This window comes from Lagopus muta, chromosome 16 (genome assembly GCF_023343835.1).
Source record: "Lagopus muta isolate bLagMut1 chromosome 16, bLagMut1 primary, whole genome shotgun sequence".
Classification (NCBI taxonomy): Eukaryota; Metazoa; Chordata; class Aves; order Galliformes; family Phasianidae; genus Lagopus; species Lagopus muta.
The window spans coordinates 4273222-4297273 of record NC_064448.1 but is presented as its reverse complement, the minus strand read 5'-3'; the positions used below and the strand labels follow the sequence as shown (position 1 = coordinate 4297273).

General features: G+C 47.3%; 2 protein-coding genes across 6 annotated transcripts in view; both read right to left on the bottom strand.

Moving 5' to 3' along the window:
• Window positions 1-200: 200 nt before the first annotated feature.
• On the bottom strand, window positions 201-5532 carry TNFRSF6B (TNF receptor superfamily member 6b). The gene is made up of 5 exons (XM_048962892.1): window positions 5296-5532; window positions 4610-4751; window positions 3770-4148; window positions 2339-2536; window positions 201-1355 (listed from the first exon to the last, which is right to left on the bottom strand). Exons 2-5 carry the CDS (start codon window positions 4649-4651, stop codon window positions 1081-1083), a joined length of 894 nt encoding a protein of 297 aa, XP_048818849.1. The 5' UTR covers window positions 4652-4751; window positions 5296-5532; the 3' UTR covers window positions 201-1080.
• Window positions 5533-9116: 3584 nt separating this feature from the next.
• Window positions 9117-24052, bottom strand: part of RTEL1 (regulator of telomere elongation helicase 1) — a 37274-nt gene continuing 22338 nt past the window's right edge. For 2 of the 5 annotated variants that reach the window (XM_048962887.1, XM_048962888.1), the window contains exons 27-37: window positions 23012-23175; window positions 20530-20625; window positions 18906-19116; window positions 18074-18211; window positions 17468-17584; window positions 15448-15690; window positions 14588-14755; window positions 13902-14087; window positions 13292-13395; window positions 10181-10323; window positions 9117-10066 (exon numbers count right to left, since the gene is read on the bottom strand). In XM_048962887.1, the coding sequence (XP_048818844.1) occupies window positions 10207-10323; window positions 13292-13395; window positions 13902-14087; window positions 14588-14755; window positions 15448-15690; window positions 17468-17584; window positions 18074-18211; window positions 18906-19116; window positions 20530-20625; window positions 23012-23175 (1544 nt within the window). In that variant the 3' untranslated portion in view covers window positions 9117-10066; window positions 10181-10206. Of the gene's footprint in view, window positions 10067-10180; window positions 10324-13291; window positions 13396-13901; window positions 14088-14587; window positions 14756-15447; window positions 15691-17467; window positions 17585-18073; window positions 18212-18905; window positions 19117-20529; window positions 20626-23011; window positions 23176-24052 lie in introns of those variants that run through there. The other 3 variants (XM_048962889.1, XM_048962890.1, XM_048962891.1) reach the window with 3 other exon arrangements.

The following is a 24052-nucleotide window of genomic DNA, read 5'->3' as shown; positions in this document are numbered from 1 at the left end:
ATGTGGGCAGAGCAGGAGCTGCTATCAGCGTGCGTTTCAGCGTGCTCTGAACAACTTGCTGGGGGGAAAACATCCTACTTCAAAGCCCAGGCTCTTCCTGGAAACGACTCAGCAAAAAGAGCCCTAAAAAAGCCAAACTCATCCAAGGCAGAAGAAACAAGCTTTGATTCATCCCTGCCACAGGCTGCACAGTGCTCAGCTGGGGCACCCTGGTGACTTCCACAAGTGACTGAAAATAAGCTCTGTGGGAAGTGAGGTGTGGATGGGCAGCAATGGCTGCTGGCAGCGCGCATGGGGACAGAGCCAGCAGTGACACAGCTGAGCTAAGGGACGTGCTGGGACGGTCACCTTGTGTGCAGTGCTGCTTTGCTGTTCTGTGTGCACAGTTCCCCTTTGTCAGTGGCTGATGCCACGTTCCCTTCTGGGACGTGCAAAGCAGGCATCAGGATGAGCAGCGCCTGCAGAAGGCAGGGGGACCCCCAGCTCCACCTCTCCCCAGTGAGATCAGGAAAGGACAGCGGGAACAGGATCGTGTAATAAAATAACCTCTTGGGTTTCTTTCTTTAGAAAACAACTCACACGGTATAAAATCAGGTAGCTCAGAAATAAATTGAAAGCCAACAGGACCTCAGACTTTAGGGACATCTTCCCCACAGCCTGTCTCAGGCAATCCTCTCCTTTCTTAGCGTGCCAAGAGCAAATGAATCCCAGAATCACATCATCTCTAAGGTTAGAAGAGACCTCCAAGCCCATCCAGTCCAACTGTTGACCCATCACCACCCATACCCACGTCTCCAAAGGCCTCATCAACCCAGCTACACCCCAAACCCAAACTCACAGAGCTCAGAACCAAGCCAGGCTCAAGCCTGCAGTGAGCTGCTGGAGGTGCTTTGCTGACGGATTGCAGATGCTCCTGGCACACTGGAGGAGCACCCAACGCACGGCACAACGCAGCACTCATCCACACTGCCTTTCCAGTTCGTTTTTGAAACATTAATAAATTAATGGAACCATGGTATAAAAAAAAAAAAAAGAAAGAAAAGAAAAAAAGCAACCCTAAGAGTCCATTCTGTGTTCCCACTACGAGAGAAAGCGCTCCCGCACCTTCTTCTCTATGGAGGTCAGCTTGGTGGCCCGGAGCGCAGCCAGCAGCTCCGTGATGACAGCTGAGTTCTCCTGCTTGCGGTGTGTGAGCACAGCCCGCAGCTTCTCCTGAGCCACTGCCTTGGTTTCCTGGGCCTGCTTCCTGGGCGTGCGCTCCAGGATCTGCTGCAAGCGCTTCAGCTTCCGCAGGGGGATGTTTTGGTACGCCACAAAGTCGATCAAAGCTTGCTCGCAGTCCTCGTCCACTGGAGCTGGGGGAGAAAAGCACCCGGAGGTCAGTGCTGAGAGCAGCGCTCTGAACATCAGAACCCTGGAATCCCCACATCTAAGGATGGTTGGGGTTGGAGATACCTCTGGGTCCCTCTGGTCCCCCCTGAGCACAGAAAGGTCACCCGAGCCGGAGCCCAGCCCCATGTCCAGGTGGGTTTGGAGATCTCCAAGGAGAAGACCCCACAAACACCACGTGTGGAGGTAACTCTGAACAGTTCCCTTCACCTCAAAAATAGCAAATCTACCTTCCCCATGCCCCTCCATGCCACGAAGCTGGGAGGAGAACTCAGATGGAGCTGCATGCAGTATGCACACGCTCTGCTTTTCCTAAAGGTTCCTATTTTCCCCATGCAGAATTTAACATCTGGGGACAGGACCAGCCACAGACACAGAGTTTTAGAGTAGACCCCAAGATGGCTCATTAAAGAGCTCCCAAAATTTAGTGTTGGGGAGGGAATACATCACTGTGTATCAGATGTGCAAGAGCTGGAGGCCAGTGCTGTGCTTTGTGTCATCACATTGACACGTGGCACTCTGTGCTCAGACCTTTCCATGCCCCCATGTTTTCCAGGCCAAAATCCACATCACACTGAGGCTGTGCTGACCTTTACGTTCTTACTCCACTCCACACGCACAAAATAAGGTCTGGATTACAATAAAAGCTTTCTGGGAAACACAGCAGCTCCTGTGCCACATGGCCAGCATCTGGTTTTGGGCAAAGGCTGCAGCAGCCGCCTCACGTGCTGGCATCTCTCTCAGCAAAAGCCCCACTGCGAGCACATCTGCCCCACACCTGGTTGCTGTGCTTGCTTAAAATCTGACCCCAGGGCAGGGAGGGAAGGAGAGGAAGCACTTCTTGTGCCCTGCAGCCCCAGCACGGATCGCTCTGTGCTGTTACCGCCTGCCTGACCTGGTTTCACGCTTACACCACGATGCTGCTCTCACCCTGTGTTTCGGCTCTCACCTGGTCCCCGCGTGCTGTTGCTGCCCCCCACCCTGCAGGAGGTGCACAGGGTGTCATGGTATTGGTTTCCTGGCACGTTGGTCTCCTTCCCCAGCTGTGTGCAGTTCTGGTGCACCTGGCACGGCTCGGTGCTGGAGCTGGAAGAGGAGAAGGAGCCCCGCGGGCAGGTGTGGCACTGCGTGTTCTCAAAGGGGGAACCTGGGGGGAGATGTGGGACGTTAGACATCGACCCCAACCTGTGTGCTGGGGGAGGAGCTGCTGGGAGAACCCGTAAGCAGGCATCCAGCAGCAGCGCACAGCCGTGCCACCACCAAGCCCTTCCCCAACAGCCATGGGGCTCCAGACATAAGGAGGGGATGCTGTTCACTAAAGGGGCACCTTGTGGGGCAGCAGAATCGGCTGTGAGCAGCTGCCAAGAAACCCTTGGATCCCAGCACGAGCGGAGGCCCTCAACCAAGCGAAAGTAAAAGTGGCTGAGAATGCAAAGCTCAGCTCTGCCCTTCCTGCAGAGCCCAGAGCTCTCCCAGCTTCATGCAGAGGACGCTGCTGGTAAGCAGCTGAGTGGAAATCACAGCAGTATCACTTCCCCAACGCCCCACGTGGCTCCTCAGAGCGACAACTCACTCTCCAGATAAATCAGTGTGTAAGTCCATGAAGTTCCCCACGTTTCTTGGAGACTCAGCTCACCTTATGCTGAATCGCCGCATTTTGTAACGCTCCCACAGAAAAGCTGAGCCACTGAACTCAACCTTAAGCATCACCTGAGGGCAAGAAACCTTCCCCATCTCGCCCTGAGCCTGCAGCCCTCCCATGACACACGCTGAAGGATTCCCAAAGCGCCTTCTGAGCACAAAGCAGGGGGTGTGGATGCTGCCCTGCTGCTGTGTTGTATCACCTGTGCTTTCCTAACAGAGAGCTCAGTGACTCAGCAGGGAACGAGAGGGAAGCACGCACCTGTTGTATGCTAATAGCATTTTTAGAAAGTACAGAGCCAAGCAAACAGGGCAATGAAAGGACCAGGAGTGATTCAGGAAAAGATGGGGAAAAAAATAACTCCCTAAAGCCCATCGTGACTCAAAGGAGACTCAGACTCACAAATCTCCCCTAGAAGGAATCACAACGAGTCTGACGTTACTGTTTTGGAACCTCTCCCATTGATCTATTTCACGTTTCAGGTGGAGCCCATCCAAATGACTCAACAAATCCCACAAAACCGAGCCCCAGAGCTATCCACGCTCCCCAGCCCTGCCCTCACACCAGCAGCATTCACACCTCCATCCCCTTGGCCGCTCGCCTGCGAGGACAGCGAGCCAACAGCACAAAGCTTGTCGAAACCCTGCGACCTTCAAGGCCCCTTCCAACCAAAGCCATTCTGCAGATGGCCGCCCCCCATTGGGGTGAGCAGCTTTGGGCAATAGCAGAACTACGCACCCAACTTCACGACTCCGGAACCCGGTGGGCACACGGAGTGCTGCACACAGAACTCCAACTCGGCATAGAAGCCCTCCTGGCACTGACACGCTCTGTTGTGGGTGGCATTGCACTGCTGCACCTCCACCTGCCGCTCCCCGCAGATGACGTTGCAGTAGAGGCATTTCTCCAGGTAGTTCCAGTAGTGCGTGTAGTGCAGGTCGGGGCAGGGTGAGCACACCGTCGGGCTGTCCCTGGTGCAGTGCTGTGCCACGAATGTCCCCGGCGGGCACTGCTGGCAGGTGACCTTCTCCTTGGTCCCAGCATCTCTCCACTGGTACGTGGGTGGGGAGCTGCAGCCCAGCTCTGCCAGCAGCAGGAGAAGAGGAGCAAACGCCGGCTGTAGGGAAGCAAACAGCTCTTACAAGGGAAAGAGCAACCAGCTCGGCTGCTGCACTGCCTTGCTGCTCCCGTTCGACACCGCTGATGCGAGGAGTTCTCCTGCATGCAGCTCCCTCGATTGCTCTCCCACCTGATGCTCTCAACCCCAGCTGTGCGATGAGGTCCCGCTGCAGCCCCCTCTGCCCGCACTCACCATACGGGGGGTGGCACAGTGTCCATCCCAACAACCCCACAGCCCCTACAGTCGTACTGCCGGTAGCCCAGCACGTTCTCCTCCGCTTCGGAGGTTCTCCATTGTCGGGGTGATGCAGCGGCAGCGCAGCGGGAGAGAACTTCTCCAAACGAGCAAAGAGCGCTCCGTAGGAACCCGACATTCCTCCACTCCGAGGCTGAGAACCCCGGAACTTTCTTTCTCCTCCCACCCCCTCCTCAAACAGCCCCCGGACGGTAGGAACCCACCTTGGGCGGCCGCCAGACGGTCGGATCGGGGCAGAGCAGCATCGCCGCGGGGCTACGAGGCGCGGCGGCGTCGTCGGTGGGGGTTCCGGGGGGCGGCGGATCCTCGCAGCGGCTCCGCGGTGCGGCGGCAGCTCCCGCTCAGCTTTAAAGAGATGCAGAGAGGGGTGAGGCTGCTGCCGTGAGCTCTGCTCCCCCGCACACAGCCGGGGGCGGCGGGGCAGGGCAGGGTCTCCCAGCTGTCCTCTGTTGGCCCCGTCCCGGTCTGAGCGCCACGCACAGCCCCTTTATAGCCCTAAGATGGAAAGACCCCTCTTGCGCAACGGTCCCCCCCCCGCCCCGCCGCAGCCCCGCACCCCTCCGGCCCCGCTCCGTTGCGGCGCGGTTACCTGTCCTCAGTACAGCGGCAGGTAGAGGCTGCGCGTTATATAGGGATACGTGGGCGCTGAGCCGGGGCTAGCGGGGGAATAGCAGGGAATTCCCCGGGGGATGGCCTCGCTTTAAGTGCTCACAGCTTCCCGAGAACAGCCCCCAAACGCTCCTCGTCCCGCAGCCCCCTAGGGGCATTCGGTGCCGCCACTCACAGTCCCGATGTGACGACGGCTGCACCAACACAGACACAGCTGGACAGTCAGGCTCACAACCAGACTCATAGCTGGACAAACAGCGGGACGCACAGCTGCACTCACCGTGTTCGGGTAGGGCATCCCCATAGCGGGCTCGCAGCTTCACCCTCCTTTCCGAGCACAGCAGCTCCTGCCCCGCTCCAGCCGTGACACCGAACCTCGCTGTTCAGTGGATGCAGCGCTCAGCAGCACGGCAGCATCAGACAGCAGATGCTCTGCTGGCAGTCCCAGAACCGAGGATGAGCAGCGGCAGTGCTGCTCAACAGAGCCACCCAGGAGCGAATTCAGCAGCACTGCCGTTGTTGCTTAAAAGCATCAGAACGGGTGTACTTTGTCCTGCTCTACTCGGGCTCTCTCTGAAGCCGAGTTCAAGGACACCTCCACGCTGTGCCTGAAGTGCTAACAACGAAGGTGAGCCCTAGAGAGCCCGTGGCCTTCCTTAAAGGCAAGGACAGAGTGGAGGAGAAGGAGAGAGGCATCCCCTTCCCTCGGGGCGCATGTAGGAGCCCCATCCTGAGCTCAGCCCTACCTTACAGACATCCCCATGGGCTCAGTGCTGGAGGGCAGGGAGGAACTGCACAGCCACAAGGGACTGAGAGCAACAGGGAGGCAAAAGATGAGCAAACTATCGGGGCATTCAGCTCCCCAACCGATGGAGGTGAACACATCACCATAAGATCCCATCCCAGCACAGAGAACCTGGGAAAGCACTGCACCCATCTCTCCCTGAGCCTTCTGCAGGGCTAACACCCTTCTGTGGCTTTGTGCACGGGAGGCAGCACCTCTCAGTGCTCAGTTTGCAAATACATTTGTACACAGACACCGTGCACGGTGACGTGTGCTGCATCCAGATCAGGTGCATGCATGGGGAGAGGGGGGGCACAGACTCGTGCCCCATAGCAACCCCAATCCAGCAGCCCCACGGGAGGAAGCAGCACTGGATACCCACAGAAGCTCTCCAAAGAGACACCCAGCAGCAGCCAAACCAGTATCATAAACACCGTGCTCCAAAAAAAAAAACAAATGTGAAGTTGCTGTTAACATAAAGGTGAGTCACAGTGCAGGGGGTCAGAGGACGTGGAGGCTTTGCTCAGCCAAATGAGTTTGCAAATCATTGCAGAGAATTCCCCACACAGAGCACTCACCTTCTGCAACACCGGAATTCACGCTCGGCAGAGGGACACCAAACTGCCCCAACTCACCTCCTGGTCACTGCATCTGAGCTCCTATCCGGGTGGTGAACCTCACTGGATCCATTCCTAATAACCTTAAGGATCCTACAAGGGCTGAATGCTTCCCAAGTCCTCAAACCAAACTTCTAATTCACCACCCAGGAAAAGCAGCAAATCCTGATGTCCTGTAGGATCCTCAGGCTCCTTCCAGCAGCACCAGTCCCAGCCAAGAGCCACATCCTTGTAGGTGGGACGCAGAGCTGAGTGCCAGGGCTGGGACACGCAGCACCTCTGTGCTGACACATCTTGACTTGTCCAAGGACATGCAATAGAAATCAGATCATAACTTTTGCAAACCCGTGAGGTGTTGATGCCATGAAGGGTCAACACTGCAGCATCTGCCAAGTAATGGTTACTCAAAGCAGTCTGAAAGGCTGTTTTGTTCTGCTCTGGACCTCAGGGTTCTGTAATTGAGGGAAAACCCACCTGAATGCCCTCTGTTAATGCCTTTGCTGTGCTACCAGCAGCTGCACGCACCTCTCCGGATGGAGGAGCCTGCATGACACTGAATCACGTGGTGATGGAACACCAGGAGCCCCTGTGCCCTGCTGGGGATGAGCGGTGCCATGGATGCAGGAAGTGCCAGTTCACATCACACCACTCTGCAGCACTACCAGGGCTCTCTGCTCTGACTTTAGAACAAAACCAGCTCAGATTAATGCTCGTAAAGAGGGAAATACCATGTCGGGAGGACTGAAAGGGCTCCTCTGGGCAATGTCTTTCTGCAATGGGGACAAAGCCAGCAAATCAAGCACCTCTATTTACCCTCCTTCCATCTGTTCCTTTACTTGACCAGTGAACCTCCAAGGACGGGCTCAGTGCTGCTGAAGGCAGCAGCTCCACTCACCCCTGACCTCCTGACCTGAGCAGATGCTTCAGGGAACGAAGCACCACAGCCCCAGGGGGTCGGTTCCACTTTCCCATCATCTCCAACTTTCGAGAGCTTCAGGGTGCCCAGAAGCATTGCTTTTCATAACCACTGCAAAATGAGGTGTCTCAGTGCTATTCAGAGAGAAGTCTGTAAAGCAGAGAAACCCCTTGCTATCAGTCATCACTTATCAGCACCAAAAGTAGTCACTTCACCTCTTTCCTGATAGGGTTGCTTTGTTTGGTCTCTTCTGAGTTGTTTTATTTATGATGAAGAGTGTACGTGGGCAGAAATATTCCAGTGACACACAGCAGAACTGAAGGCAGCTCTACAGTCACAGCACCACAAGGCACAGGCAATGAGTTGCACATTGAACTGCCTCCTTCGTGATGGTTTAACTCCCATGTCACTTTGCTTCCCAAAACCCAACAGGAGTGCCTATGATAGGTTTTCCTTTCCAGGAACAGCCAGTTCCTCTCACCAGATGCATCAACGTGAATATTTCAGAAAGCAGTCTTGTTTTCACTTTCTGGGCTTCCTAAGCTGTGTTTTCTCTGCCTCTTCTTGTAAACCCAGCTCATTCCAAGATGACTGAAGGTTGCTCTCATTTCTTGGGGGCACATCCTGAAGCAGTTCCTGCTGCTGCTGCCCTGCAGTGCTGGAGGCAGCCTTGTGCTGGGGAGCCATGGGCAGGGACCACAAGAAAGCAGCAACAAACCCAGGTTGACTCCAACCCGATTCCACCTACAAACAGCAGATCCATCGCTGGGAGCGCAGGTGCAGCTCAGAGTGTGTCAATGTGGTCCTTTAAGTCCAGGCACAGACAGTGAACCTTCACCAAGATGATTCTGCTGATCAAATGCAAGAGAAGGAACACAGGACTCTGTTTGGAGGCACTGAAGTTTTAACACAGCCCCATCTCAGTAACACCGCAGCATTTCTGGATAGAAGCGGTCTCCAAAACGAAACCAACCCCCCGGTGGTGGGGAAAAGAAACAGCTGGGAATCTATTCTGACTGTGGGAAGAAAGGTAACGACTGCACCACGTTCTGATCAAGCACTTCGGTGACCACCGCTCCCTTTCCCGTGCTGTGGTTTCCCCCCAGTGGCACCAGCAGCAAGCTGCAGCTCTCCACAGGGGCTGAACCATCAGCAAATCGCTTCTGGCTGCTGCCAGCTTCACTCACACAGGGCTTCCTGCCTCCTTAAACTGCGAATCCAGAACGGGGATGGTCCAGCTGTGCAGGTTGGGTTGTGCCTTGAGGAGAAACCAGATGGCCCCAAAGCTGCAGGGCAACACAGCAGTGCTGGGTGCTTTGCTTTGCCAGAGAGCATTTGGGGTTTTTACTCCCATAATACAACAGCTTTTGTTACACCTGTTAAGAACAAAATCCTTTTACAGGACAGGAGTTTAACATCAGTGCCTTCTTGACACCATTCCTCCAAATCTTTTCATTTTCACCATACTTACAGAAATCAAATATAGAAATCCTGTGGGTTACCAAAGGATCAAACAACGAAATTATTAAATATATTCTCCTAGAAGATTCTGAACACAAATAGAAGTGTCAATGTCACCACAGGAACCTCAGAACCAATCAGCAAATGGTAAGAATTTGCCATTAATTTACCATTAAGAATAAAGGACAGAAACGAGCAAAGGATCATAAATATTCCAATGCCAAAAACCCCACAGCACAGAACTCTCCACACACTCCTACCAGGCCCACTGCCACTCCAGCTCTTGTTTCTGTATCTGGCAAAAGAAAATACAGCCCAACCGATACATAAAAATGTTTTTATTTATGGTTCAGTTAAGAGACACGACTGATGACTTAGAACTGATTTAAGTTACCTCCTTATTCCCACTACTTACAGACAGTGGAAGTATTGAGCAGCTTTTTTTTTTTAATTAATCCATTCCACTTCATTTATTTTAAAGATTGGAATCAATTAGATCCTTCTTCTTGGAAGACAACCATCAAATAACACTGACAATAGGAATGCCAGTGCTGGGCAAAATACAAAGCCTCCTGAGAAGCACACTTCCAAAAATCCCTGCTCTGTGGATGACACTGGGGTGCACAGCAGGCACTGGGCAGCATCTCTGCTCACTGTCCAACCACTTGATTTTGTTTGAAGGAAAGCCCTCCTTTTGGTATCTTCTGCTATTGGAGACAACAGCTACCGAACACCACAAGAACATGAACTGCTCCTCCAAGAACACTGAGGGGCCTGCAGGGCTGTGTCTGGCCTGGTAACACAGCCAGCTCCACTCCAACATGTAACTGTTGTAGGGTTTTTCCAGGAATGGATATTACCTGAAGGGCCAGGTGATGACAGCCTCTTCCAGGATATGCAATTAGGCCCTAAGTCAATATCAAATCCACAGGACACAGTAAATAAATTCACCATCTTCATCCCAACAGAGGACAATGCTGCTTTGTCTTCTGCCAGCAGTGCACACCTGACCCTTCACACTCAATTGATTCGCACAACAAAATGACACCTTTTGGTGCACAGCCATGTTTTCACCAGCATCAAGGACCAGAGATCTTTAGAAGAACCTTCCTCCTGCTTCCTGTCAGCTCAGGTCGGAGCACAGCAGCCTGATTTCTGCTGACACAGAGCACTTGCCTTTCTTGCCTTTCTGGCAGTGAGACCATTACCAGAAATAAGCTCGAACCAAGCGCTTCTTCTTCACGTCACAGCAGCATTCTGGGCACTTCTTCATCTATAAAAACAGATGAAGAAAACATATTGATTACATATAAACTTTCTCTTCCAAGTTTGCAATGGTCTGATATGAAATATAACCAACGCTTTCATTTCATTGCTCTTAAGATACCTTGCCTGCTGTTTTTAGATGTGGAGTTAGCATGCAACCACTGCTTTAACTGCTAGCAACGCATAGAGGAAAGCAAAAAGGCTGCTTGGTGAAGTAGCAACAAGTTTCAGAGCAGTTGTCTCACACTTACAGCTCTGGCACACCTAGAAGAGGAAGGAACGAGGAAACAGAACACGATTCAAGAACTTGCAAGAGCTGCTGTGAAGTACAGAAGTGCTGGTTGGCAAAGTGCTGTAAGGTCACCAAGGAGTTCTGTGAACATCCTCAGGCACAGACGAGAAGGAAGTGGGCACAGCAGGAAATCAGTGGCACACGTGGCCAGGACCAGGATTCCTCCAGAGGTACAGAGCACATTCATTTCTTCATCCCACCACACACCTTCCCAGGTATCCAGCAGAAGGTGGCACGTGATGCACTTGTTTCTCAACCCAGGTTTCAGGATGCTTCTCGACTTACGTTTAGGAAACCCTGCCTATGACCTTCCCTTGTATGTTACTGTTGTAACACAAAGCATGGACTGTAAAGTAGGTTAGGGCACTGTATTTCAATGCTAGAAAATACTCTAAATGGAGGGAGAGAAGAAACTCATTTTACCTCCCTGTACACACTGCTTTGTCAAGTAACTCCTCACATTTTAAGTGTAACATATAATTGTGAAACTTAAATTCCCCCACAGTACATCTAAATAGCACAGAGAACAACTTCCAGTTTCTCTGGAATGCCTACAAGAAGAGCACGAAGGAACAAGGTATTTAAATACTGAAAAGAGCAATGGACCTCTGCACAGAAAACTACAACCAAAGGCAGCATACATAAGTGTGCTCCATGCAACGCCTTCCCACACATGGGCAGCCCTCACCTCACCCAGCACTGATCTCTCTAATATCACACAGCTGCAGGGAATTCTGACTGCTCTTCCAAAAGTTTCAGACACATTCCAATATTATTCAGACTCTCTGCAGAACGAAGCTGTTTCAGCAACACAAGAAATTGGAAGGGACACAATTTGCAAACCTGAAGTCATTGAGTCTTTAACAAGGCTGTTAGTCACTTGTTAGTCAAGTAGGACAGCATACACCGAGCTGAATTTGAACTGAAGAAATACAGTGTGAGTAACTTGGCCTAGATGAGTCTTCAAAGCCAACCTCATCAGTAGCAACAAACCCCTGATGCCATCTGATGAGAGCTCAGACAACAGCTACTGCCATCAGCGGGGGGAAATGCCCACAGCATGAACCAGAGCAGGGACTGCATTGGGGTGGAAGCATCAGCTGGTGGTTCCTCTGAGGTTGGTTATAGAGGAACGTGGGATATTTGCAGACAGCTTGTTTGCAAACCCGTGCTCTCCAGCAAGACATCTTTCCCTTGCTTCTGTATGAAGAGCAGGAAACACGCTTCTGTCCCATCACCTGGAGAAGTCTTCCTGCAGTCCTGAAGCAATACCCAAAACAGCTGAATATCTGCCTTGTCAATAGCATTGCTGTACTCTGAGAGCCATGCATCACTAGAAGGATGTGTCACAAGTGAGAAAGTGACAAGAGCTTCATGCTCTATACAAAGGGCAAAGAACAATGCTCACACTGAACTTTGAGGGGTGCATGACTACAGAACAAACAGGCAGCTAATGAGAAGATGCTTCTTACATCCCCTACATAACAGCTTGTTGTTGAGAGCAAAAAAGAGATCCTTAGAAATACAGATCTTGATTTAAGTTGTCTACAGAGGAGACAGATGGATCCAACTATTGATGCATGCAGAAAGACCAAAGCTCCAAAGGTGCACTTCTGAAGGACAGGATGTTCACAGTGAGTTTTGAGGACTTTGTGTTTGTCCCTTTTAAACAAGCAGGACATTGAAATGAACTACCAAGAAACAGGTCAAAATGACAGCAAAGAAAGGAGACAGTTCTTCACGTAACATGTGACCAAGTTGTGGAAGTGCCTGCTATAGGACACGAATGACAAAAGGCCACAGGAGTTCCTGTCCTGCAAATGGCTTCAGGTTTGTGAGAACATTCACAGGAATGTGCCACATTCACATATTCTCCTCCAGCCATAATTTTTTGGCTGTTGTCAGAGACAGGATGCTGGATTGGATGCACCTTTACTCTGACTCACTATGTCTGCTATCGTACTCCTATGGTTTACTCACGTTAATTTCCAGCCTCAAAGGTGTGCAATCACTAAAGGGTGATTAAAGAAAGCTGAAGCTGAGCAAGTTCTGGGATTTACCTATGAGCTATCAAAATGCACGTCAATATGAGGACTGACAAGAAAACCAGACCTCAGAATCACCAAATTCCCCAAGATGAATACCACAGCACAATGGTACTAATTGCTTAATATACCACAGCTCTTCACAGTTGGGCCAATTCCTAAGCTGACATAACCATAATTGCAAGCTATGTCTTACTGGCAAAAGGAACGAGTTCTTCCCCAGGCGTGTACAAGATTTTTATGGGCTGAGGCAATGCAACAATGTCCCTTATTTCTAAGAATGGGGTCATAAAATGCCTGCCTAACCAACAAGCTCCCCAGGGGTCTCATTCTATTCAACAGACAGCTTATAAATTACAGTACAGATTATAAATGCATGCTAGTAATTCTTGGATTCACTCTTTAATACCACAGAACGACTTGGGTTGGAAGGGACCCTTAAAGGCCACCTGATCCAACCCTCTGCAGTGAGCAGGGGCACCCATGGCTCCATCAGTGCCCACAGCCCCCCAGCCTGACCCGAGTGCCTGCAGGGATGGGGCACCCACCTCACCTCTGGGCAGCCTGTGCTACTGCTTCCCTGCTCTTACCGTAAAGAACTTTTTCCTTTTATGCAATCTAAATCTCCCCTCTTTTGGTTTGAAATAATTCCCTCTTGTTAGAGAGGAAAGCATTTGAAGGAAGCTGAGAAGAGTTCTGCTTTCAGTCACACTCCAGAACATGGAAAATAAAGATAGCAGAGGAAACGTTCAAGTGATAAACTTAAACATGAGTGTTGGATTTTCTCTCTGTCAATAGAAGAATTTGATTTCCAGGGCCGTTCACATGGTTCTCCTGAAAAGCACAGAAATCCCTATCAGTTTCAGGAAATAGTGAAACTAATAAACAAGGTAACCTTTAAGAACCGTTCCCAACATGTTTTGCAGCAAGTGAAGATGCACAGTGGGCATTTTAAGGGTACATCATCCTCAGATTTGCAGTTAGGACATTGGTATCTTCCTACAGTGCAGAGGGGGAGAGAGGAAGAGAGAGAAAGGAAATTACTAAGTTCCATTGACCACCTGTGAAGTTCTCATGCATACACACTTCCACCACTGCAATCTAGAAACCAGTGACCACGACTTCTATAAAATTCTTTTACCTTAATGCAACACAGGGCCCTGTTGTATTACTTTTCATATGACCTCAACTAGATTTCTTGGTGCTTCAAATTCCCGTTTAGAATGAGAATTTACATCCTTGCTTTACAAGGAAGTTGTTGAGAAAAATCTGTTCCCAGGAAACTATTACATCACTGTGATAAAGATAATGAAGTACTTGGATGGAACAGATGCAGGTAGCAGTATAAACTCTACTCTGCAATCCATACTACACATTATTGCACCTGTGCAAATACAGGCAGGAAACAACCACAATTTAACAGAGCACCAGCATAATCCTCAGTTCTACATTTGCTTATTCCTGCAAATAACAGAACCACATCTACAAAGCTCACCTATACCTACCAAACTCTGGATCCAACTCCAGTGGTAAGCTGGGCACAACTCCAGGAGCTGTGGGTGCTCTCACGTGACTCATTTCTTTAGATACTTCAGCCTTTGGTAATTCAAGTTTGCATTTCTGGCTGAGGCACGAGGAAGAAGTCTCTCCCCCATTTCTTTCTGGAACCTCACTCTTAGGAACATCTCCATCTGACCATGAAAACAATAGCACACGACACAGTAAAATGCAAAAACACAATTCACAGCAAGTTCAGTAAGTTCTCATTATACAAGAACAAAAGAATTTGAATAACTTCTTTTGACCCCTGAAGTTTCTGGTACTTCACACACAACATTATTACTGAAAGAGGCTCTTTGTGGTGAAATAGTTCCATGGTGAACTATTCTTAGACAGAGGATCCTGATTCGCTCTTGCCCCTCCTAGGTGCAAAAAATTCCACCTTCAGTCATAACACATTTCACAGTTGGCCCTATAATGGATTTTCTCCTTGTTTCCTCATGCTTCCCATCTCCCACTGCCTTCCAGCCTATGCTTGTTTTGTTGGTGTTTTTTTTTAACATGACTTGGAGGTGGCCAATTGCTTTGACCTTCCTTTACATATCATTACACACCACAGCCAAAGCTGTCCAACACTGCTTATCTTAACACTCAACAGGAGCCTAAGCTTCAGAGAAACACTCCTCCTCACCTTCATTAGGGCAGTTTGCTCTTTTAGTCAACCACCTCTCCAGAGTTGCAGCACCTTTTTCATTCTGCATCTGCTGTTTCTGTTCATCAGCACCAACTGCTCCAGTCAGATCTTTACACACCTGCCTGAACTGCTCCTTGTGATGCGGCCGCACAAACATGGCAAACCCTGCCAAAGGAAAGGCAGTGAATGCATAGGGCAGTAAATGGCTGACTGTGAAAGAGTGGTTATTCTGGAGGGAGGTAATTCTCTGGAAGATGAGCAAAATCATCCATAGTCCTCAGAGTATCTTCAGGCTTTTTGCTGTGTTTAATCATCACCAAGTTTTCCTTGCTAGAAGACAGATGAGTATTTAACACCAACAACAATCTCAGCTTACTGGGAACTAAGAACTTAGCACTGCTATAGCTGGCCATGAGACCTGCAACAGTCAGGAGAGCAACATTCTGCAAGTGCAACAGTCAGCACTGCCTTGTTTAAGAACAACTACTTGTAACATAATTGAGGAAGGAAAAAAAAGTAATGAACTCAGCTGACTGAAATCAGTTTTAGACTGGAATTACTGAATTTTACTCAATTTTTTTTTTTTCCTTGACGAGTTCCCAACTGAACAGAGGTAACCTTTCAACCTCAGACTTTTTTTGCTCTCTGAATAGTGTTCACTTACTACAGCATTCCTGCTACTCCACTTATCTGGTTTGCCAGAGTAAAAGATGGAAGAGGGGATGTTTAGCAATGCTCCCAGCAGTGGAGAATTTGTAAGCTAACTACTGAGCAGGGAAAGGTTGTTCTTCACACGGGATCACAGCACCGACATATTTTTCTCAACCGATTAAAAAAGGCTTTAAAACCACCCTTACTTTGCAGGAGATGAAAGTCTTCTGGCCTCTCCGTGGTGAGGGCTGCCACCACTGGTATCATAGCATCGTAGTCATCCGTCCTCTTGTAAGCCAGCAGCGCCTCGTGGAAGCGGCTGTAGGCGCTTTCCTTCAAAGCCTTTTTCACATCATTGAGGTAGGTCACCCTGAGGACCTGGTGCTGATCTCTCCTTGAGCCTGAGGCATTTTTCATGTCTTTACTCACAGCTTGACTGGTGTTGTCCCCTGAGAGGCAAAGGATACAGATGAGCAGTCCTCTGTGCTCATTTCTCCTCCTTCAGAGAGGGGTTCCTAAACCACTTCAAACCACTGCAGCTTGCAGCCACACGCTCTGCTCAGACATGACTTTGGTGCTCCTGGCAATGCCAACTGAGCAAATTAATTTGGGGGAACCTCATCAGCACCTCTGGGAGTTTAAAACCTCTGAAATGGAGCAACGTGGGAGATGGTCACTGAGGAATGAGAAATAGGTAACACAGAAGTGACTGTGCACAGAGGTCAGCAGCAAATCAGGTTTCGTGCTATCCTTTAAAAGAGCACAAGCATTATAAATAGATGGCTTACCCAACTACACAGCCTGATACACAAGCAAGTAAACCTGAGTGCAATTTTAAAGATATTTCTTTTTCTTATACCAGAAGGGGGTGTCCTTTTTCACCCCCAATGGGAAAGCAAAAAGCCAAAAGGGACTAACCCACCCAAAATAAACAACTAGATAGATGGTGCAGTGAGACAGCACCAGAGAAGACAGGTATAGCTAAGAACATCTTGCTAAACTCCAAATGGGCTTCTTTTCAAAATGTCAGTGTCTTGTTGCTGGCAGGTTTTAGCATATTAGAAGCATGTTTTGCATATTAGAGGTATGTAAACGCAGGTAAAACACGTAATAAGCTGATTTAAATTAACCAACCACATGTTTTAGTATTTAAATCTTTATCCTTCACAGAGATAATGAGCTTCTAAAAGATGGACTGACTTCAACTTCGGGAAAGGGGAAAAAGATGGGTGTGAGTTTTCTCTTTGGCAGCTTCTCACAGGAGCAGACCCTACCCAGGGAGTGAGTCACAGGAATGCTACATACATTTATTCCTGTTATGTTCTTAATTGCTTTGAACAGAAACAAACTGCTGTGCAGATCAGTCTCACAGATCTCGGGGAATAAAATTACCAAAGATTATTTCATGCCAGGGTTCTTAAAATCCAAAATAAAACCAGGAAATTCAACAAAAGAAATAACGTGGCCTCACAGATGAAAAGCTTTCAAAGCCTTCCAGGAATCGTTGGCTTTCTATTTTATTTTTTGTATTTAAGAAGAAAGGATTAGCCTGACTATTCTTTACCCTCTTAAGACAGACATCTAAGCTGCCCAACTAATTTCCTTGTAAGAAACACAGAAAATTCCCAGCTGTTCTCAGGAAGATCAGTAATCACAACAGCACTGAGCCTTTGACTGCAAGGCTAAATACTGGACAGTAGGAGATTAGAAGGACACAGGTAGAGATAATGTGTAATTGTGAGAATGTGTTTACTGGTCCCTGTTTCTGCAGAAAACACACTGCCCACACTAGGATTGTATGCAATCCTCATAACAAAACAGGAACTGCATTTTGCTTTATACCTAAATTCAATCTGACCATCTAAAATTACATTCCCCAAACATCTCCTGTTCACAAACCCTGGGCAAACAGGACACGCAGCAGCCTTGTCAACTCACCCTCTCCCTCACTGAGAGGCACAGGTCAACATCCAGTGCAAACTTCTGTCTTTAGTTGGCTCCTTTCATTTCCACCTTGCTATGTGACTGACTGGTGTTTGTGCTGTACAATCCTTGCTGAAAATTCTCAGCTACCCTCACTCCTACCTACAGTGAGCTGCTGCTGGTCCACTGTGCCAGGTGAATACAGGAGACACTGGTTCCCCTTGGGAGAATTTACAAAGATTTACAAACAAAACATAACATGCAATACCTTAGGACTGTGATTTTACTTAACACGAAGCATACCTGCACTGGTCTGTCCTGTTGTCAAGTGAAATCCTCCCTGGTTCAAGTGGAGCCCAGCATTCAGCTGAGTGCATGAGTTCTCTGAGCAGGTTGTTTTCTGCCGACTCTCTTTTTCTTCTATTAAAGCAAACCAGTTTGTTAGCAGTGAAGGAAGAATGAAAGCAGAATGATGTATTGCAAACCTTGTCACCCCATGATGAAAACACCTGAAGTAGACGTATTTCTTTGTTTTGAGGGGATGAACCAACACCCTGCTCCTTTAGCATCTTACTGCTCCAGGATTTCAAAGACTGCACCAGCTGTTCACAGTTCTTGTGGCACTTTGGGGGTAGCAAAGCAGCCAGAGGAATGCACACAGTTTTGAAATCCACTGATTAGGTTTGAGGTACAAACATCAGTAAAGCATCCTTTCGAAAAGAGGATGGCACCATTACTACCAATGCAGCAGCCAAAGTGCAGGCATCTGTGCATGCTTGTGGCATGGCGGGCAGGAGGGCCAAGCAATGCACAGATGGAGCTTCATTGTGAGTCAAATTTGCTTTTCACCCTTGCATTTTCACACACTTCATCTTGCTCTATGATCAGACAAACTCTAAAGTTCCTCACCTATTTTCTTTGCCAGTCCTTCTCTCTCTTCCAGCAGGAGGCTGTGCTCAGGTTTGTATCCACAGCCCACCCCAGTCAGATTGCAACATGCTTCATCAAACTGTTTCTTATGGTGAGGTCGAACAAACTGGTAAAATTCTTTCATTAGAGAAAGGGAAGAAGGATAAATCAATCAAACAAGAGAAACAAAAATCAGTCCACAACATGTAAAAAATGCTACAGAAATTTATGATGGCAGGACTTCCGGGTTAGTGCAGTTAAATAGCTTAAAGCCCAAATGTTGTTCTTTAGAATTTACGTAAGTACACTTCAGAACAACACTGAGTGAAGTTACAGAGCAATCTGCCAGCAAAGCTGGAGCTAATAACTGTGATTTTTCCACTGTAAACAGGAAGCAATTTACACATCATCTCACTTCAGTGTAAAATGCCTACGGACCAAAACCTAAACCTCACTGCAAGTCAAATGAACTTCTAAAGCTGCAGGCACACGAAGCCTGAAAGCTACACGTTGCCAATTAGCTGAATGTGGCAATCTAGTGTTCTCTTATTTGTAGAGCAAGCAAGGCAAATTGGGAAAGAGATTGCGGCTATTATTCCCAAGTGCTCTTATTCCCACTCCTTAGCCTTGCATATAGCCTTACTCATGTTGTCAATTGCATAACTATGCTTTTATTTTTGGCAGACAAAAGAAGTGACAGAAAAATCTGCCCCTCTGCTCATACGCACAATAAACAACCAGTGACATCTTCAGATTCTCCTGCCCTCGTGAAACAGGGTCCATCTAAAACACAGAGTCATGTCGTATAAACACAGCAGGGAACTCATCGTACCTCGCAACAAGACATGCTTTGCTTCATCCTCTGTAAAAAGGGAACTCATTTGAGCCAACATAGTGTTGAAGTCAGCCGTGCTCCTGTAGCGCTGAAGAGCCTCAGAGAAGAGATTGTAGTTTTGCTGGCTTAGGGTCTTCTTCACTGTTGCAATGTATAAGGTCGCTCGGGCCTTCTTTGGCTCCGTTGGGTCTGCTGCCTTGTTGGCCAGCTGAGAAGACAGGAAGGTTTTTCAGTAGACAGGATGAGGAGAGGAGCTATCCTGATGAGATGAAGTTCACATTTACAGTTCTGCAGCATTCCTCAAACATTTGAGACTTTCAGGAGGCAGAAGGTATCTTTAAACACAGAGTAGTGACTTGGACTGCACACAGAACACTGCAATGCTGTCACATAATGTGTGACTCTTGTAATAAATGCAGCAACACAAGAAAAGCAAATATCCACATTCAAAGGATGGAAGGTGGTCATGTATTTCAGTTCCTCTAACACAGAATATCTAGACTACTCTCTAGTTTTGGGAAACATTTATGCTCCATAATCACAAGCAGCAGGAACTGGAAAACGATTCAGAATGAACCCTCCTTTACGAAAGTGCAGATCACAATGTTCTTACTCAGTTTCAACATGTGTAACTATGACCCTTGTCACGCATTTTCAAGTCATAGGGCAATCTTCTGAGGCATAAGTATACTATTAATTTCCCCAGATGATTATCTTATCTATTCCTAAAACATTGTTCCTAACATCTGTATCTGCTCTCCTGTGAAAGAAAAGCAATGATATTCATCTTCTCTGCTGACAAAACTGACTGCTTCAGAGGAGCACCTCCTAGAGAAGGTAGCCAAGTTTCATTTCACAATTCTATCCTTAGAATAAGGCTTATTAAGAGAAATGAGACCAGCTGCAACTTTCAGGGCCAGGCTGATTCATCATAACAAACTGTAAATACAACCTTCTGCAATAAACCTGTTCCCTTCCTCACACCTTGGATACCAGCACATCAGGATCCGTGACTACTCTATTAGTTCTGGATGCCAAGTGACTGGCAGACTCTGGCAGAGACAGAACCCAGCTGGACAGCATCTTCAATGACTACTGGCACCCACAATCACTTGGGATCCCCATGAATTCATCACAGCTCCCAGGCAATAAGCTGCATTAGGATTTTTACCATGTTTTCCTCCACCCTCTTAGGAGACAACACAACAAAAAGGCACAACTGCTAACAGGATGCACATCAATGTCATCACTGACCCAAACCAAGCAGGTCAGTTATATTATTTGAGGCTCTACTACCAATAGAGAAAGAACAAAACACACAGGGTCAATAATGAGAGGTGATGTTAGCAATGTAGTTACAATCAAAGAACAATGCTTTGCACCTAACTCCACCTGAACCTTTGTGCTTGACTGGACTTGCGATGCCTAAATCTGAGAAAGAGCATGTCAGAAACAGATTTCAGATGGGCACTCATGAATATTTATAATTTAGAAAAAAAACTACATTTGTTTTGGCATCAGCATCAGTCCACGTCAGTCATCTGCCTGCCTGGAAGTTTTCAATTCAAATTACAGCATTCTACATATCAAAAGGGTGACAGAGACACAAGAAAACACGTACTGGATTGCTGACCAGCTTTATTTTCTTCCTTCCTCCTTTCTGCTCATCTGTTAACCTCTTCTCATACTGAAGGGAAAGCGTTGACAGACGTTGTGCCTACAAAGATTAATTAAAAATAAACAAAAAGCGCTCCAAAATGCTTTTCAAAGTTGTAATCTACTTAATTTAGCCATTTTTCCAGTAGTAAAGCTTGTTAATCCAGCTTGTGACACCACTCAAAGTGAAACAAAGCAACCTAAATTATTGCAAAGGGAACTATGGCACTTACCTCCTTCTGGAAAGCAATGATCTACTGCACATTTCAGAAAGACAGAACCAAGCAGAGGAAATCAGAGCAGATTCCTGATGAAGCAAAGCTAGGCTTACAGCTAACTGTTTCAGAGTAGGCCTGGGGGGTACACAGGTGTGGAACTGATGTCTCACACAGCCCTCGCTTTCATGCCTCAAGTGCTTCTCACTGAAGAAACTGTCACAACTTCTCCTGGGATATTGAGAAGCCCAAGCAGCCTCATAGGGAATATCAGGTCAGAGGGGAGGAGACAGTATTAGAAACTCCTGTGGTTCAACAGGTTCTCTTGTGTTCCCCATTTCCAGTAACGGTTGCTCTTGTACAACTGTGAGTGGGAACACTGGCAGGCACAAAGCTCCAAAAGCCAAGTGCATGGCCATAAGCAACAGGTTGCTTAACAGCAGCCTCCAACACTAGCATAAGTCAGTATCAACCACACTGCAAGCATTCGTCTGAGTAACAGATGAAGCAGTGGGATAGGCCCATATTGCCCACTGATTTCTACACACCTGTTGGGAAAGCAGGTACTTCAAGTGATTTATTTCTTTGCTCTTGCCCAATAAAGAATTTCTTAATGAGTATGTGACTATCAGTCCATTTTCAGAATAGCATGGTTTAATTTCTGAGAAGAACCAGTGAACAACCTGTACTCCACTGTGGCTTCTAAATGTTTGTTCAGATCATAAAGCTTCAGAGACAAACTGAATTAATCACACATTAAGCAATAAAAAAACAAACTAAGCACCAGGCCAGTAGATTTGTCAGCTGCTGATAGTCAGAAATAGAGCCTTCAGTGCACTCATAACACTGCAAGGAGAGTGAATTCCAGACATATCTGACCAATAGAAGTGTCCATTTAAATATATTCTCCTTAAGTGTCATGTAACAGAATGAACAACTGGAATACAAGCTGCAAGTCGAACGTGCATGATACATTGCAGTAAGTCAGAAGAAGGTCCAGAGATACCTATGCATTCTAATCCCAGACTGCCTATGAGCAAAATGTTTAATAGCATGATGGAGAAGAGATAAGGCCTCCACAAAGTATTCCTCACAAGGAAAAAACAAACTCAAGTCATTCTTTCAGTGGACTGAGATACTATGCCTTGTATTTTGATTTTTTTATTTGAGATGACAAAGATTTGCTTCCTTAGAGAGAAATTTTCAGCCTAATAAAATCAATTCAGAATGACAGCAGCTTAATTTCAACATGCAGGGTGCAGGGGTACTGTGTAACTTTGACAGAAGATAAGAAGAATAATACAGCTCCCATGATGGATGGTGAGTACAGCTCTGAAAGCACACAGACTGTACAAGCAGTCCAAATGCAGTGGTCAGTAAAGAGTGCAACGTTCAACTTGTGCAGTGCTTCTGAAGGAGCCAGAGTTCAGCTACATCTCACTGCCACTTCTGGTGCAGCACAGGATGACCACAGCCTTCTGCAAGCCACAAGCAAATAGTAACACTGTACAGGAAGATGGACACGAGCTGACTCACTGTCAAGTCATCAAGGCCACCAGCTTACTTGACTTGAGGAAATCCCAAGCTAGACCAAAAGCAGTGCAGCTGTGTAACAGGACACTGTTCCCAGGGTGACAAAGCCCCAGATGTGCTGGGCTTTCCAAAGAATGAGCTCAGATGTCCTTACCATGCCATGACTAAAGAGCCCATGGATGATGGAGCTCATTTCTCATCAGCTACACACAGGCAAAACATTCTCTGTTTCTTCAAGCTCATACATTCCATCTGTCACAAATCTATTCCCACTGATATCCCTTACAGCTTTTTAAATACTCCTTGGATATTCCTTACACACTCACACGTTCCCTTAAGCACATTCCCCTAACAAACTGCTTAGCTAAGTTGTTCTAGATGTTTCCTGGAGTCTAATCATCAGTCAAGCCTCACTTTTTTCTTTTTTTAAAGAGCTCTTTGCTCTCCAGCCTGCAGTTAGCTTCCAGAACCTACATGGGCAGCAGTTATGAAGAACAGTCCAAGTATGTACACACTGCTTATCTAATTGCATGTGGCAAGGAATCTCTTTGTTAAACTTAACTGTGAGCATCTGCAGATTCTAGTGCAATTAGTTTTTCCTCAAGAGGGCTGAACTGGTGCTACAAAATCAAGGCCAAACTCATTTTGCTTCAGAGCCAACAATGTTTACTTATTACTTTGCTGCAGCATCGTCATTACCTTTTCCTCCCCTGGCAAACCATCATCTTCCTCCACCTCTTTGCTGTTCTTCTCACTGCGCTCCAACGCATCCAGAAGCCCAACACATTGTCTTCTAGGTGAGATCATCTCTTGCTCATATTCTGTGCAGAGCCTGGATGCTCCACCTCCATTTACTGGCATTGCTGCACAAGGCAGATAACAAATTAACATTTTTGTGCTTTCTCTTGCATTTTCTTTGACTTAGCAATGCCTCAAAATCTGACTTAGCAATCCACAAAGACGGACAACAAAGACCTGTTGTTTTATCTCCTCTTCCATCTCTTGCAGAGCTGCTTTCTATGACTTAGGAAGAAAATTGCCTTGCTCAAACATTCCCAAAAACATCTCTCAAACATCTGTTATCACAATTTGATGCACAAATTTAAGTCAGGACTTTCCTCAAATGTCTCCTAAAGGAATATCATATTTAACATCACAATGGCTTAGGATCAACAGAAAACGAAACCTCTACTGCCACAGTTGCCTGTGTTTGAATGCTACAATTTATGGATTTCCCTACAAACAAGCAAACAAACATGAGCTCCTGCTCTTAAAGGACTCACTCATTAAAAACAATGAAAACTTCTTAAAGAGAACATAAGAGATGCTAGGATCTCGCAGTATTAGCAGCTATAAGACACAGCCACCACAATGTACCAAGAATACAAATTCTCACTCTTCAAAATCCACGTGCAACTGTTTTTAAATATAAGAATATGGATCCATCAGTGGTGCTTGCTACTTCAAAAAGGCTCTCTCTTCGAAATACATTTCCTCTACCTTGTAAAATGAGTTACATAGAGCTGTTTACCAAGAAAAGTAATTGTTTTGAGAATCTAAGCATCTTTAGCTACAAATCAAAAATGCACACAAGTAGTAAGAAGCTGGTAGTCAAAGTTAGGATTACAAGTGTAGCTTGCTGTTACAGCTAGGAAGTGCCATCAAAAGCTTACACTGAAAGAGTTACATAATTAAGCTTTTTCCCCTCTACCTTCACTTCAGTCATGTATTCCAACCCAT

What these genes read in the sequence shown, in the direction of transcription:
- TNFRSF6B (XM_048962892.1), bottom strand. Translation starts at nt 4,651, where the DNA reads ATGCTGCTCTGCCCCGATCCGACCGTCTGGCGGCCGCCCAAG. An exon ending in TTCCGGAGTCGTGAAGTTGG is followed by an intron (nt 2,537 to 3,769) that starts GTGCGTAGTTCT and finishes ATCTCCCCCCAG; the next exon opens with GTTCCCCCTTTGAGAACACG. An exon ending in CAACAGCACGCGGGGACCAG is followed by an intron (nt 1,356 to 2,338) that starts GTGAGAGCCGAA and finishes TTTCTCCCCCAG; the next exon opens with CTCCAGTGGACGAGGACTGC.